Below are 13,893 nucleotides of genomic sequence, written 5' to 3'. Positions count from 1 at the left end.
GGCAATATTGACGCCATCCTTAACTATACCGGAGCAGACGGAACTTGCTGCTTTGGCAAGGGGCATGGCAGTACTGAAACACCGTCTAAGCTGTTCGCCGATCACAACGTACTGGGACAGCTAACCAATCACAACACATTTCGTTTTTTTCGAAAGGCGGGCCTTCATTAAAACCCAGAACTAATCGAGCCGTTTGTGCCAGGCTGGGGAGAAAGGTATTTTAATAATGTAAATTATGAGAAAAATAATGCATTTTACGAACCACCAAGCATGAGAGCATGTTCTAGTACACCCCCAAAACAAAATCAAGACTTTGTAAAAGAGCATAATAGGACCCCTTTAACAATTCTCAAATCTTATCGCACATTACTTCCTCAGCTTTTCACCAGGGTTATCATTGTTAGCAAAAAAATAGAACTAAAACTATAAACTTGTTACTTAAAATGCTAAAATAAAATTAAACATTAAAATATAAAAAAAAACAACTTAAACTCATTTCATTTCAGCTAGATGCCGAGCCAGGGTTCTAAAGATCTTCAAGTACTAAAGAACTAAAATAAATTTTTAAATAAATAATACTATGTACACATAAAGAATAAAACTAATAAAAATGACAAAAGCACAACAAAATGACTAAAACCTTAGCTAAAATGAATTGAAAACAAAATATAAAAACTAATTTTTTTTTGTTGGTTTAACCGACTGACTCTAATGTTCACCTTGAGCAGCGCGGCCACATACTCTTGAGTGGCTGAACGAACATCCTCGCCGTTAACCGAGAGGATCTGATCTCCCTGCATTAGCCGTCCATCTGTCTCCACCGCTCCACCCTTCACAATGTCTGACACAAACACCCCTGTGTCGCTCCTGAGACAGAGACGGAGTTAATCACTGACAGCACATACAGAGATACAGAGCTGAACATGCATTTATGGGCACTTGTGAAAAAAAAAGATGTATACCATTTGCATAAAAATTGTATTGAATGTGCACTTGTAGTGTACTTCAAATCTTAAAAAAATATATAAAAATGAATAAAATAAAAGGCCACTTAAGTGACTTAAAGAGAGACACTTTCTTAACACACTTAAGTACACTTTTAAAAAGTGACCTTTGTAATAATGTCAAATTATTATTTATTTTAAGGTGTCCTTGTTACAGTGTAATTATACTGAGTAATATTAATTAACTACATGTACTTACTATATGGTTAGCGTTAGGATTAGGGTTTGGCTTAGGGTTACTTGCATGTAATTATGCATAATTAATTGTTATTATAATAGTAAGTACATGTAACGTGTAACAAGGACACCTTAAAATAAAGTGTTACCAACGTTTTACTTTAAAATACATTTTAAATCATAATATTTTAATAATCTTTTGTCGTGTTTGCAAGAAGTACATTTATTGTGATGTGTTGACTAACATACTAAAGCACATGTAAAGTACTTGATTAACATTTTAACTGCTAAGCGTTATTTGATATTACATATATTACAAGTATATTATATATATAGGCCTACTGCATTTCTAAAACATATCCCATTATAAATTATATTTTTGTCTAATCTTGCTTATATAATACACTCCAGTACAACTCAGTTAAGAGTTGACTGTATTGCTAAAAAACAACAACAACAACAACAAAACCTAACACTTCAGTGCTATTAAATATGAGTTAGAAACTTAAGCTACATTTTTGCATTGCTTGAGCTGACAATTTTTTGAGACATTTTTTCTTAACATATCTAAACACAATTATATATTATTGCCACAGTGCATTCGGCAGTACAAGTAGTTACATTTTAAAATGTACTTAAGTCCTACTTAAGTGAGTCAAAAAGTTCAGCTAATTGCATTTAATATAAATGTAAACTATAAAACATTTACATTTAATCACAATCAACATTTTAGTTTTAGTGTCTGAAAACATTACATTCAGTTCACACTTAAGTATATTCTTTTAAAGTCTATTATTTCTGTAGTAAGTATTCTTTTTTAAAGCAAGCTAAAGTAAAGTGTTTTTCTTTTTCACAATTGGAGTCATATCTTAATGTTATATGCAAATCTAGAAAGTAGGTTGTGAACGGAATACCATTTAAAAAGAGATGTTTGTGTACATTTTTTAATTTCATACTCATGCACCATTACACACATTACTAATTTAGCAACAATGATAACTCACAGATACCAGCTTATTAAAATAACCAGTTTTCCCCGTTTACATGCACATCAGTAGCCTGACAACGCAAGTAAACATGACTTCATTAATAAATCAGTTTATTTCCCTGTTGTGACATCAAAACATAACCATTTAAGAGGCAAAAAACTACCAGGGTCGACCGGTTTATGCTTAAGCCGTTTTCAGATGCAAATATAAATACAAAACCAGTCCTAAATGAAAGAAAAGAAGTTGACAAAAAGATTGAATCCAATATTTGGTGACAATATACCATAATGAGTGATTTATAAGCATTTATTTGAGGCCGGGTCATTTTTGCCCTGGAACATCACAAGTGTTATAGGGTTTTGAACACAACACATTAAATGCAAGACATACTGAAAGCATTTTCAGCTGTTTAGATAAAAAATGCTAAAATAACATTTTAGTCCCATACAGATTTAATACGGAACGCAATTCTGATCAGTGTGCAGAAATATGTGGAAACCCCAATTAACTATTGAACTTGTGTGTGAATGAGAACTTAGTTTAGTACTCACATGCTGTGACAGCCGCTTTCTGTGCGTGTGCTTCAGGTAAACCGTATATCAGTAGTTTACACTCGTATGCTTAAAAACGCATGATTTCAGCGCGATTAACATGGTAATCAGAACCAAAACAGATGTTTTTAGCAGGTCTGAGCTGTAATGGCGCTATTCTATTCTGGAAAAGGGGGCGGGGAGCAGCAGCTCATTTGCATTTAAAGAGACAGGCCCGAAAAACAGCGTGTTTCTGCTTCCACTCAAAATAGGCATTTTCAAAATGATATAATAAATGATCAGATAATATAATATTAATGAAATAAAAGGTCACTTAAGTGACTTAAAGACACTTTCATGATTATGTTTCTTAACACACTTAAGTAAAAATTGCACTTTATAATTATGTCAAATTAAAAGTTTTACTTGAAAGTACATATTAAATAATTTTATTTTAATAATCTTTTACACTTATTTTGATGTGCTGACAGGGCCAGTGTTATGTTAGTATTATTTAATATTACTATTATAGTGTTTATTAAGACTTTGAATTAGTTAACTTCATTATATATATATATATATATAAAATACACATTTTAAGTTTTATTTTAAATGTAGTCTAAGTTTTAGTCATTTTTTTATGCTTTTGTCATTTGTATTAGTTTTGTATATTTCTATTTAACTTTTATTAAAATTTGAATTAGCTTTTATTTTTATATTTTCATTTTAATATATTAAGTGTAGTTAATTATTTTAAGTTTTATAAATTGTGTAATATGCCTTTGTCATTTTATTAGTTTTTTATTTCTATTTAGCTTTTATTAATATTTTGAATTAGCTTTTATTTTCATATTTTCAGTTTTATTTTAATTTTAGTTTAAATTGTAGTAATTTTGCTGAGCTTTTGTCATTTCTATTATTGTTTTATTTCTATTTAGTTTTTTATTAATATTCATAATAAGGTTTTAAGTTTACATTTTCATTTTAATATATTTAGTTAGCAACTTTATTTAAAGTTTTAGCAATTGCCCTGTGTTTTGTCATTTGTATTAGGTTTTTTTTTTTCTTTAAAACTATTTATTTTTATTTCAGTTTTAGTCATTTTAGTACTTCAACTTAAATGTGTTATTTCAGTTAGCTGCCAAGGCAACATTTCTAATTTATGTTCTAATGAAAAAATGTTGCTTTTTTGTCTAATATTTAAATTTTATTTCAGCATTATTTCACTTAAAATATTTTTAATAGTTTTATTTTTAATTAACAATAACAACCAACAACTGGATTTTCTTTGAGTCCCAACTTTTTGAGTTGAAGACCATGAAAATTAAAGATTGATGGTGGAAGCTAATTTGTACTTAAATCAGAAATCATGAATTCAGTTTACAATTAGCTTGTATTTATTTTGGTACACATTTAGGTCATTTCCAGAGTGTCAGAGTGCACAAGTTTGTATCAGTTCAGTGTGAAACAGAGTCTAAACAGAGTTTATTCACCAGCAGCGTGTCACAGCCGCCCACGATGCTCAGCCCCAGTCCTGTTCTGCCCTTGCTGATCTCTATAGTGGTCTCACAGCCGGGGATGATGGGACACGTCGCCGGATCACACGCCAAAGTCGCCGGTGTGGAGCATCTGCTCGAATCTGCAGCACACAATCATCATGACCACAAAGATCAGCTTCTGATTTATTCATCAGCAAACTCTTTCCATTTTTCTTTAATAACTCCCCGATCCCCTCCCCTCTTACTCCTGATTGGCTCTGTCTCTGATGATGTCAGAGAAACCAGCGGAAGGCTGCTTCCAGCGTCTGATCCCGAGCAAATCTGATTGGATGAGGAGGGTTGGGAGGCGGAGTCAGTGCAGATGGTGAGTTTCACTGATTGCTGGGCTTTCTGCAGCAGTGACATCACCTACAACACACACATTTCACATTAGACAATGACGTTTTTGGAAATATTGAATCCTATTTACATACACTACTGTTCAAACATTTTAGGGTTGTAAGATTTATAGATTTATAGATTTATCAAAGATATTTGATAAAAAATACAGTATAAACTGTAAAATATTATTACAATTTAAAACAAGTGTTTTTTATGTGAATATATTGTAAAATGTAATTTATTTCTGTGATCAAAGCTGAATTTTCAGCATCATTACTCCAGTCTTCAGTGTCACATGATCTTCAGAAATCATTCTAATATGCTGATTTGCTGCTCAAGAAACATTTCTGATTATTATCAATGTTGAAAACAGTTGTGCTGCACAATATTTTTGTGGAAACCGTGATACATTTTATTTTTCAGGATTCACAGATGAATAGAAAGTTCAAAAGAACAGCATTTATTTGAGATATAAATCTTTTGTGACATTATAATTGTCTTTACTGTCGCTTTTGATCAATTTAATGCATACTTACTGAATAAAGGTATTAATTTCTTTGAAAACTGACCCTAAACTTTTGAACATTAGTGTACATTCACAAAAATCTCAACAGAATATTTACAGAGAACAGAAGAATCTAGAATCTAGAATAAGTTTGAATTTTATATTAAAATTAGAATGTTTTTAAATTTCACATTTTGGTTTGTTGCTCACAAAGCTACCATATGGCATCAAAAGACTTAAATTATAGTGGAAAAAAACAATTTTGAGATACATTTAGATCAGATTTTTGTCCTTTTGTGAGCTTGACAGTTCCTATGCTTTTGCTTTATTAAAAACAGCAGGTTGGATATTCTTTTCTTCGTTTACATTCCACGGAAGACAGAAAGTCATAGGGGTGTGGAACAACGAAGTTGAGTAACTCATGACACAACTGACTACTGCTTTAAACTCTTGCTTAAAAACATGTCACAGCTGGAAAGAGTTTTACCTTTTCCACAGAGAGTCCCAGCACCATCTCATCATCCACTGCGAGCAGCCGCTGTCCCCCAATCCGACCGTCCTGAAACACACACACACACACACAGGTTTGAGAATTGCATTATAGTTTATATTAAAACTAAAAGACACAGTATTAGTGCACACTGAAACACACTGATTGACATTAAGTATGACTTCTTTTTATGAATTATTTACATCAACAAAATGTCCTTGAAATGTATTATCCAATTTTTCAGGCATGCTTGATTATGATTGGTTAATTGCAGCATTTTGAGTTCAAATATTTTTGTATAATGACTCCAGAAAACAGTTTCTTTCCGCGGGGCGTCTCCTACATTATTACTGACTTAAACTAAAACCATGAAAACAAAATGTTCGTTTCAAAATAAAATAAAACTTAAACTTATTTTAATTGAGCTAGGCAATATTTCTCAGTTCCGTTTAGTTTAAGTTGAAGTACTAAAACAAGTGAAACTAAATAAAGTAAAACTAATAAATAAAAATGAATAAATACTATATATGTATAAAAATGACAACAACAAAACTACTTTTAACTGAAATTAAAGTAAAAACTGAAAATGTAAAATCTAATTCAAAACATTAACACAAACTATAACAAGTTTATCAAAGATTCTAAAATAACACTTCATGTTCAAGTCGACATGAAATCCAAACCAACCCTGTTTATTTTCCGAAAACACTTTGCTGTTTTATTGAGCACAATTCATCAGTACAAAAAAGTTTGTCTTTCAGGTGCAACTTTTCCCTACATTTCAAACTCTATATTTTTCTCTGGCTGAATATCAGAAATATGTCACATTAGAAAAGTAAAATGAACATCATATCTGTTGTCTTTAATTTTGCAGCACAGTGATTCTTACCCTTCCAGCCGCTCCGTTCTCATCCAGACTCTGAATGATGCATCCGCTCCTGCTGTCATCCTCCTTCAGGACCAAACCCAGCCCTCCATCCTCCTTCAGAGAGAATAAAACACTGAACATCCCCGGTACGGAGAGAGAAACCACACAAACACTGAGCCAGAAGAGAGCTGAAGTGTGTGTCTCACCACAGGAAGAGTTACGTGCTGGATCACGTCTAGTGTTGAGCTGGGCGTCTCAGTCTGCAGAGGAAAAAACATGTTAAACTTCATCATAATTAAACAAATAAATGGATAAACATATGCATGAATGATTGAATGAACCAGAGGGTGACCGTTTGTTTGCTTAGCTTCAAATGCTGGCCCCTTAAAATCTCCTAAAACCGTAAAAAATTGACTTATTGAGATAAAGAGGAATGCTAACGGATAGCGCTATGTTTTAGAATGAATTAACAAATGATTGAATAAATTAATGAATGACCGATCTTTTTATACACATCAGGAATGTTTAATGTGTCTGTTTGTCTCACCTTGTGAAAAAGTAGTACACTTTACAATACCATAAAAAGAGTACTTATTACGGAAATAATATACATAAGAATATATACAATATATACAATTAATTGCATGCTAATTGTAATTAAATGAAACCGTATTACAGTTTATATTTATATTAAATGCAATTAGTTGAACTGCAGAGTGTTTTTTGTCCACTCAACTAGGACTTAAAGTAATACTTTATTTTAGGGTCTCTTAACTAGTTGCTTATTAGCATGCATATTACTATAATATTACACTCTAAAAAATGCTGGGTTAAATACAACCCAGTGCTGGGTAAAATAGGGACAAACACAGCAATTGGGCTGTTTTGACCCAGCGGTTGGGTTAAATGTTTAACCCAACCTTCTGGGTAGTAACCCAACCGCTGGGTCAAAACAACCCAATTGTACTATTAATAAGCAGAAAATTAGGAATTTATTGAGGGAAAAGTCGTAGTTAATAGTGAATAAGTGTTCCCTATTCTAAAGTGTTACCGGACTGAATATATATATTTTTATGTCATTTCTTAATTACTTCTATTGTCTTTGAATTATGGTTAAAGTACTGCTGAATGTACTGACAATCATTTTTACCAATTATAATATATTTGCGATTACACATTTGTAATGAAGTCTCAGTTTATTGCATTTAAAACATATTAAGTTTAAATGTAAAATTGAATAACACACTCCAGTTAAAAAATAATCAAGTACAGTATTTTACATGTCACATCAAAATAAGTGTACTACTTTGAAACATGACAAAAGACGATTAAAACACAATGATTTAAAATTTACTTTAAAGTAAAACTTTTAATTTGACATTATTACAAAGGTCAATTTTTAAAAGTGTACTTAAGTGTGTTTAGAAACAGTCATAAAAAGTGTCTCTCTTTAAGTCACTTAAGTCAAGTCACCTTTATTTATATAGCGCTTTTAACAATACAGATTGTGTCAAAGCAACTTTACAGTATTAAATAGGAAAATAGTGTGTCAATAATGCAAAATGACAATAGTAAACACTCAATTTAACTTAACTTAAGTGGCCTTTTATTTAAATAATTTTATATTATCTGCATCTACAGTTTTTTAAAAAATATACTTTTAATATTTGAAGTACACTACAAGTGCACATTCAGTTCAATTAAGAGCACTTCTTTTTCACAAGGGTCTAAAGTTGACTAAAACCGATTCAGAAATGAAGTAAATAAAGTCTTTTAGAGTTAGGGTTTGGCACACAGATGTGTGTGAGTTCACCTCTGTGTGTGAGTCCGGTGAGTCCGTCTCCTTCATCGGCCCGACAGCCATCTGACTCAAAGCATCTCTGTTCCTGAAACACACACACACACCACACGTGTCAGCCTGCAACAGGCTTCAAAATATCTTCAGATCAACACCTACACACCACAACCTTCGACCTACCGGATGAAGATGATCTTGACCTTTGAAGGGGCACTTTTAATGATGGCAGAGGCGTTCTGATGACTGCGGCCATACAGAACCTGACCGTTTATCTGCCAAGACAACGAGATGAATCAGAAAATGGCCTGACCTGTTTAGCATGCAAAAGATGTGTGCTTAACTGTATTGAATCTGCACTTGCAGTGTACTTAAAAAAAAAAAAACATGTAGATAATATATTAATGAACAAAAAGGCCACTTGAATGACTTTAAGAGAGAGACTTTAATGACTGTTTCTGAACACACTTAAGTACACTTTTAATGAGTGACCTTTGCTATAATGTCAAATTAAAAGTTTTACTCTCAAAGTACAATTTTTTAAACATTATGTTTTGATAATATTTTGTTGTATATAAAGTACATTTTATATTTAAGTATATACATTAAAGTCAATTTTAGTTTACCATAAATGCTTGTCAGTACATTCAGCAGTACTTTAACCATATTTCAAAGACAATAGAATTATGAAATTAGATATAAAGATGTATTTACGTACCAACTTAACTGTGTCAAAAATCATTTAATATAAACTGCATTAAAAAACGCATTTAATATAAATGTAAACTATAATACATTTTAATTTTATTGCAACTAATATGCAATTAAGTGACTGAAAACATTACATTCAGTTCACACTTAAGTATATTCTTTTAAAGTAAAGTAATAAGTACTCTTTTTAAAAGTATGCTAAAGTGTATTTCTTTTTCACTCACCTCTAACAGTTCATCTCCCACCACAATGTGTCCATCTCGGCCGGCGGCGCCGTTGGGATCGATGCCCACCACAAACACACTCATGCGTGAACGATCCCGGTTCCCTGCCAGACTCAAACCCAGACCCGTGTGACCCTTCTCCAACTCGATCATGTCCAGCTGACCCGGTAAACGACCGTACCGCTCTGTTACCTTCTCTTCTCACACACACACACACACAGTTAGATGCTTTTACTTGTAAATTACACTTGTAATCTGTAGCATTACTGCAGCATATCACTGCAGTCTAATAACAGATTTACAGTTCAGTACAGTGTGAATTATGGCCATAAACCCCCTGTGAAAAAGAAGTGTGCTTAACAGTATTGAATGTGCACTTGTAGTGTACTTCAAATCTTAAAAGTATACTTTTAAAAAACTTTCTTAAAGCCACTTAAGTGACTTAAACAGTAACACTTTCATGACTGTTTCTTAACACACTTAAGTACACTTTTAAAAGTGCACTTTGTAATGTCAAATTAAAAGTTTTACTTTAAAGTACATTTTAAATCATTATGTTTTAATAATCTTTTGTCATACTTTAAAGAAGTACACTTATTTTGATGTGTTGACTAACATACTAAAGCACATGTAAAGTACTTGATTAAAATTTTAACTGTAGTGTGTTGTTCGATATTACATTTAAATGTAATATATTTTAAATGCACTAAATAGCAACATCATCATTACAAATGTGTAATTACAAATATTTAAATACATGACATACAAGTTTCGGTTACACTTTATTTTAAGGTGTCCTTGTTACAGTGTAATTATACATTTAAGTACTGAGTAATATTAATTAACTACATGTACTTACTATATGGTTAGGGTTAGGACTAGGCTTAGGGTTACTTGCATGTAATTATGCATAATTAATTGTTATTATAATAGTAAGTACATGTAACATGTCTAACAAGGACACCTTAAAATAAAGTGTTACCCAAGTTTCAATAGAAATTATATTTTAAAAAGTATATTTTAATTTATCATACATTCAGCAGTACTTTAACCATATTTCACAGACAACAGAATTAATTATGAAATTACAAACAAAGATGTACTTAAGTCCTACTTAAGTGGGTTAAACACACTCTAAAGTTCAGCTAATTTCACTTAATATAAATCTGAACTATAATACATTTAAATTTCATTGCAATTAACATGCAAATAAGAGTCCAAAAAAATTATATTAAGTTCACACTTAAGTATATTCGGTAACACTTTATTTCACGGTGTCCTTGTTACACGTTACTTGTACTTACAATATCAATAACAATAAATTATGCATAATTACATGCAACTAACCCTAACCATATAGTAAGTACAGGTAGTTAATAATAATACTCAGTACTTAAATGTATAATTACACTGTTACAAAGACACTGTCAAATAAAGTGTAACCGTACACTATTTCCACAACAATACTCTTTAAAATAATATTTTAAAGTATCCTATAATGTATTTCTTTTTCACAAGGGTCTCTCTCTGAATCTAGTCCAGCATGAGTCAGTGTGATCGGTGCTCTCTGCTGGCTGCTGTGTGTTACAGCGAATGTGAGACTCACTCCAGCTGTATCTGTACTCATTCTCCTCTTCCTCATCAGCACCGTCGTTATGAAGAACGAGTCTGTCGGGAATCTCAGTCAGCGTGTCCGAATCTGTTTCCCCGACATGTGGAACGACAGGCAACGACAGGACGGGTGTCGACAGGAAGCTTTTCCCCTCCTCTCGATTCAGCTGGCACAGTTTTAAAAATAAAACACATTAAAAAAGATATAATTTATATCCAATTAGCATGTCATCTGTCAGCATGGCATCCTCCATTAAACCCATGAAATATGAAGCATAATCAAAATTACATTTAACACATTAATCTGTTCTTCATTTCTCAGCATGAAGATCCAACAAACCAAGACATGCTGCTGCTCTTACAAATCATTCGTTAGCCTGCTAAACTTATGTTTAATGAATGAAAAAATGTTATCAATATCGTAGTTACAGTGTAAAATTGAGGTTACTCAACATACAATAACAATATTACATTGTTACATATATAAGAGTCAAATGTTGTTTCAACTTTGTTATATGGAACTAAATTGGAGATGTTTCACAGAATGTTCATGCTGCTCTTTACATTTCGGGTCTGTTCTTGATACAAAACTACATTTATGATACATTTTTGTCATTTTTTGAGTTTAAAAGCTCCTGGTCACTGTGTGCTTTAACTGTGTGGAAAAGAGCAGCAGGAGTAGTCTGTTAAATATCTCCTTTTGCTTTACACAGAATAATGAAAATCATGCAGATTTATGGGTACATGGGTAAAATAACAAGTCTTTGTGTTGTGCGAATAAAAAAACTATTCCTTCAAGAAAGTCTGCTTTTCAATTATGTTAATGTCTGCATATATCTGCGCATTTATATATATTATAACTTCCAATACTGCAAAATTGTTAATGCAAACATTATTCTATAATTATATATAATATTATATAATTTTATAGAAAAGGAGAAAAAGGGTTTTAGGGCCATATATATGCAAATGTTATGAAATCAGATGATCCATAACTGCATACAGGTGGGAGAGAGAGCGAGAGAGAGAGAGAGAGAGAAGAACAGAGGGAGAGCAAGTACTTGTTCAGACTAACTACAGCAGAGCACATCTAAAACATCATTTACAGCACAAAATCTGTTCCTGAGTCAGCTGAGAACTTGGCAAGTGACGGCTGGCCCGAAAATCAGCTGATCTACTGCTGACCTCTGACAGCCCACACGCTTTCTGTCACTGATGGAATAGAATACTAGCTTACTACGTAACTGAATATGAAGTAGTTTACACTATACCGCCTGATAGTTTTGAAAAAAAATTATATGCAACACTGTTTCATCACACTGCATGTGTGGCAGTCATCATTTTCGAAATGAAAACGGTTATTTTTCAATTTGAATTAAATTTAATGTTTTTTTTACTGTTTGCATTATAAATATTATAAATATAAATAAAGTTGAAAAAAAAATAAAACATTAGATGAAAACCTTAACGTAAAAAAAAATAATAATAATAATTTGAAGAACTAAAATTACTAAAACTAAAACTGAAATAAATATAAATTAAAGCTAAAAAGAAATATTGAATAAAAACAAAAACTGATAAAAATTACAAAAGCTCATAACAAAATGACAAAAACTTACTCTAAAATAAAAAAAAATCAAAATATTACTAAATACTATAATAGTATATTAATAATAATAAAATAACACTGGCATGTCATCCTATTATATGCTTACAGAAATTCACATACTATGAACAGTGTAGATAATATACACTGCAGACATTGTAACAGTAGTTGTTAGTATGTTATTCTGAACACTGAGTCTCAGACGGCACTGCTAGGGACCGTTCACACAGCGCCTGATGCATAATGCATGCAAAAATCGTACCGGTTGGTTTAAATATGCATTGCTAATCAGATTGGCCGACTTTTACGCAACTTCTGAGAGTCTGAGTGCCCAGGGTTTTGCTAGCAAACAAAGTTTTGTTTACAATGTAGTGGACTGCTATAACGAGCACGTCTGAAGAAGACCGAGTCTCTGAATTTGACAAAGTTTCCCAGGTTCATGACCTTTTGAGGTCTGTATGAGACACTAGTGATGACTCCACCTTTTTTAAAATAATTATGATTCATTTTGAGGCCTTATTATTTTCCAGGCATTTGTGATTAGATACTGGATAAAATCACAACATGGTTATCATAGTTAAAGGGGTCATATGATGTGATTTCAATTGTTCCTTTCTCTTTGGAGTGTTACAAGCTCTTGGTGCATAAAGAAGATCTGTAAAGTTGCAAAGACTAAAGTCTCAAATCCAAAGAGATATTCTTTATAAAAGTTAAGAGTCAACCACGCCTACCTAAAACGGCTCGTTCTAACACGCCCCAGCACACCTCGCTTTTCAGACCGATGAGCTTTGTAAAAATCGACGCGTTTCAGAAAGGCGGGGCATAGAGGAGAAACAATAATGTACAGTATGTGGAAAACAATGTGTTTTTTTAACCTTAAACCGCATAAACACATTTCATTACATGAAATACACAACATAATGTTCTTTTTAGCAGCATTATATGACCCCTTTAACAAAAAGGCCACACCCTTAGCGTAACATACAGGAAACTGTTTTTAGCCACAAAGGCATTTACATTCAACAGACTCGCTCTGAAACGCATAACTACAGAAATCATAATACAGACATTTCCATGACTTCTCCAAGCCTGAAAATCACAATTGTAAAACTCTCTGGTATTTCCAGGCTTTCATGATTAGGAAACTCTGCCTCAAGCACAACTTCATATTCCACTTTCTTGCACAATTATGCCTGTGAAATAATCAGGACTTAAACTGACAGACTATTAGTGAAAATTGTGCTTCTGAGAGGAAGTTCAAAATAAACATTTACATTATTTCCTCACCCCCCGTGGTGTTCCAAGCCACAAATGATTATTTTTTGATTTTAGTTCTTAATTTGGATTTAAAGATTAATTCACAAATCAGAGTTCAGCTCACTGGAGGAAAAGATTGTCAGTCAGTTTAATTAAAATCTTCGTTAATTGATGTAATGCTGAAGTAAAATAAAACATAAAGATTAGATGTAAACTTAAAAAACTGAAAAAAAAAAAAAAATAGAA

At 32.2% G+C, this 13,893-nt stretch overlaps 1 protein-coding gene across 1 annotated transcript in view; it reads right to left on the bottom strand.

The window, feature by feature from the left end:
* The window catches only part of LOC107745302 (multiple PDZ domain protein-like), an 81,048-nt gene that overhangs the window by 8,722 nt on the left and 58,433 nt on the right, over nucleotides 1-13,893 (bottom strand). Inside the window, exons 25-33 of the mRNA XM_016559162.1 lie at nucleotides 10,780-10,951; nucleotides 9,174-9,370; nucleotides 8,422-8,513; nucleotides 8,257-8,329; nucleotides 6,650-6,703; nucleotides 6,465-6,557; nucleotides 4,445-4,607; nucleotides 4,198-4,339; nucleotides 720-867 (exon numbers count right to left, since the gene is read on the bottom strand). Of these exons, the coding sequence (XP_016414648.1) occupies nucleotides 720-867; nucleotides 4,198-4,339; nucleotides 4,445-4,607; nucleotides 6,465-6,557; nucleotides 6,650-6,703; nucleotides 8,257-8,329; nucleotides 8,422-8,513; nucleotides 9,174-9,370; nucleotides 10,780-10,951 (1,134 nt within the window). The remainder of the gene's footprint in view (nucleotides 1-719; nucleotides 868-4,197; nucleotides 4,340-4,444; nucleotides 4,608-6,464; nucleotides 6,558-6,649; nucleotides 6,704-8,256; nucleotides 8,330-8,421; nucleotides 8,514-9,173; nucleotides 9,371-10,779; nucleotides 10,952-13,893) is intronic.

Source organism: Sinocyclocheilus rhinocerous, unplaced genomic scaffold, assembly GCF_001515625.1.
Source record: "Sinocyclocheilus rhinocerous isolate Xijiao unplaced genomic scaffold, SAMN03320098_v1.1 scaffold1399, whole genome shotgun sequence".
Lineage (NCBI taxonomy): Eukaryota > Metazoa > Chordata > Actinopteri > Cypriniformes > Cyprinidae > Sinocyclocheilus > Sinocyclocheilus rhinocerous.
Note: the sequence above shows the minus strand (reverse complement) of the source record. Positions and strands in the feature narration are given on the sequence as shown.